The sequence below is a fragment of the Ipomoea triloba genome, chromosome 8 (assembly GCF_003576645.1).
Source record: "Ipomoea triloba cultivar NCNSP0323 chromosome 8, ASM357664v1".
Lineage (NCBI taxonomy): Eukaryota > Viridiplantae > Streptophyta > Magnoliopsida > Solanales > Convolvulaceae > Ipomoea > Ipomoea triloba.
The window spans coordinates 1,593,872-1,596,495 of NC_044923.1; the positions used below are offsets into that span (position 1 = coordinate 1,593,872).

At 38.8% G+C, this 2,624-nt stretch overlaps 1 protein-coding gene across 1 annotated transcript; it reads right to left on the reverse strand.

Moving 5' to 3' along the window:
- Positions 1 to 291: 291 nt before the first annotated feature.
- Positions 292 to 2,385, reverse strand: LOC116027774 (protein TORNADO 2-like). The gene is made up of 2 exons (XM_031269518.1): positions 1,806 to 2,385; positions 292 to 1,215 (listed from the first exon to the last, which is right to left on the reverse strand). Exons 1-2 carry the CDS (start codon positions 2,310 to 2,312, stop codon positions 895 to 897), a joined length of 828 nt encoding a protein of 275 aa, XP_031125378.1. The 5' UTR covers positions 2,313 to 2,385; the 3' UTR covers positions 292 to 894.
- Positions 2,386 to 2,624: the final 239 nt, after the last annotated feature.

Consider the following 2,624-nt stretch of genomic DNA (forward strand, 5'->3'; position numbering starts at 1 on the left):
ACGTTTATAAAAATAAATGAAGAGAAAATAGTTTCTTGTTTTTTTTTTTTTGAATAACGTTTAGGTAGTTATCGGCATATTTCTTTGAGCTGTTTTTTTCTCATAATTTTAATGTTTCCGTGAGTTTTATATAAGTGTTGGTTAGATCATATTCTGTTATTTTTTATTTTTAGTTTTTCTTTATTGATTTTTCTAAAGTTTCACTCTGAACTTGAAACAACAATTAAAAATATATTAAAGTTGGAAGTTAGCGAAGTAGCTACAATAATGACATTTCTATACTTCAATAACTTGAGAAAGTATAAATACTACATTGTAATAGAGTCAATAGTACTCTAAAAAAACGGTTGAAAGTCAAATACACATATGAGGTTAGGGATGACAATTTTCTCACGATCCCTCAAGGCCTCCGATCCCCACTCTAACAAGGACGAAGATAATGGGAAACACATATGGGACGTGGACACTCCTCCCTACCCTAGTCTTGCCCCATCTCGGGTACATTTATTTAAAGAAAAATAATATCTTTTTTTTTTCAATGAAGTTATGAAATATTAAAGACTTATAATACTAAACTAATATTTAAATTTAAATTTTTATATTTATATTTATAGTTTTTATTAAAATATTTAAAATCGTACTAAACTATTAGTTTGACTATAGGGTTGACCAGAAAGAGAGACAGGAAGAAATTTCTATTTCTGAACAAGGATGGGGTATAGTCTTGGCTCTAGTCTCACTGCCATCCACCGATAACCTTATCGACTCAAACCAACAAACCAATTATTTAACTAACACACAAAACTTGCTACATTTTAAAATATAACTTACCATCAAATTAGGTTAAGATAATACCAAACCCCAAGTATTATACTACAACTTCTCCATTGCTATCTAACTATCATTACTACTACCTTGCTTGTATTTGCGGGTGAGGTCTCGAGTTTTGGCACGTCTAAAGGCGCAACAACCGGTGAGATAAACGCAAATGAGGCCGACAAGAGTGATCCCTAGAATGATATCCACTCTTCTCCATTCCTTGTACAGATTTGCTAGCAAACCGGCTTTGCAGGATTCGCAGGAATAGCAGAGCTGCGTTTGGTCGTTGCTCCACTGCAGACAATCCATGTCGGCCGCCATGTTTATCGGACTGATCCAATATGTCGGGTTCACGAATGTGTGCCCGCATTCTGTCGGCGGCTTACAGCATCCCGACTGCCCACACAGAGTAGCGTTGTAAGGAAATGAACATATAACTCAGTTAGTACTTAGGTAATAGATTATAGACAAGTACGGGTAGAAACGAAACATGACAGTTACAGTTGCAGTGTGAGAGTTATAACAATATTGTGGCTCCTTGCATTGTGAGAGCCAGACGTTCGTCCTTAAACCTAAGTAACATGTCATTGAGTTACCCTGATTTATCTTTTCACTATCCTATCTGGTCGGGTTGTGGGGCCATTAGACGGTTAGAACGAGCGACTTCGCTTATACCAGAAAATGAACAATCAAGTGGGTATAACATTATTTGATTTCCTTACAAGAAGGTCACCAGTTCTAGTAGTAACACCCTCTCGATCAAGTCAATCGATTAGGGTCTTCCTTGTATAGTTTACCTCTCTTTTGTAGTTTGAGAGCTATTATACATGAAAAAGATTTACCTATTACACGCCTTTTAGTACTGGAATCATCATTAAAAAAAACCTAGAAGTGAATAATTTTGATTTACAAAAAAATTCACTACAATTACTGAAAAGTGTATTCTAAGTAGAACTAAAAAAAGGGTGAATCAATTAATTAATTACCTGCAAGGGGGTAATATGAGCATTGAAGAAATCTTGAGCCAATCGGTAATTCTGATTCAACTCAGCGCACATACTCGACGATCTAAGACAGCTTCTGATCCCATCCCACTTCCGGTTCCTCTGAACCCACCGCCGGAGCCCGCCGGAGTAGTCTTCTAGGCGGTACTCCAAGAACGTCCGGCTAGGTTCCGGGTGGCCGGAGCCTTTCAAGGTGACCCAATACACCATACCCACCAAGCAACCCAGCAAGACGATGACGGCAAGCATGGCGACGAAATAGAAGATGAGAAGCCAGCTGATTCTCCAGAATCCGGCGACAACGCCGGCGAGAGAGATTACGAGGACGATGACGCCTATGATTATGAGCGGCCATTGTAGGATGTTGACGCAGAGGTTGTCGGGGTGGGATGAGAGCCAGATGCCGGAGGCGATTATGGGGATTGAGAGGAGCATTGCTGTGAAGTTTATGCATCCCACTACAATGTTGTTGTTGTTGGTCGTTGCCATTTTTGGAGATCTCAAGGTTTTGGATGGGTACGGTTTTGTTTATTTTGCTGGTGAAAAACCTCAAAAGTCTTAAATGGAGAATGAAAGAGAAGAGGAAATCATAGATGGGTGAAATTTGGGAAGAAAAATTAGGGATCAGGTCACCAGAGAGAGTACGAGAACAACTTCTTAAAGTGAGGTCGTAGTAAGCAAATGTTTAGACTTTGTGTTTGGCTGAATTACCATGATTTATCTCCTCTCATATGCTCTGTCGAGTCGGACATGAGGGCATTTAGGGTTATAGATTCAACCTTTTAAGGCAGTAAACAAATG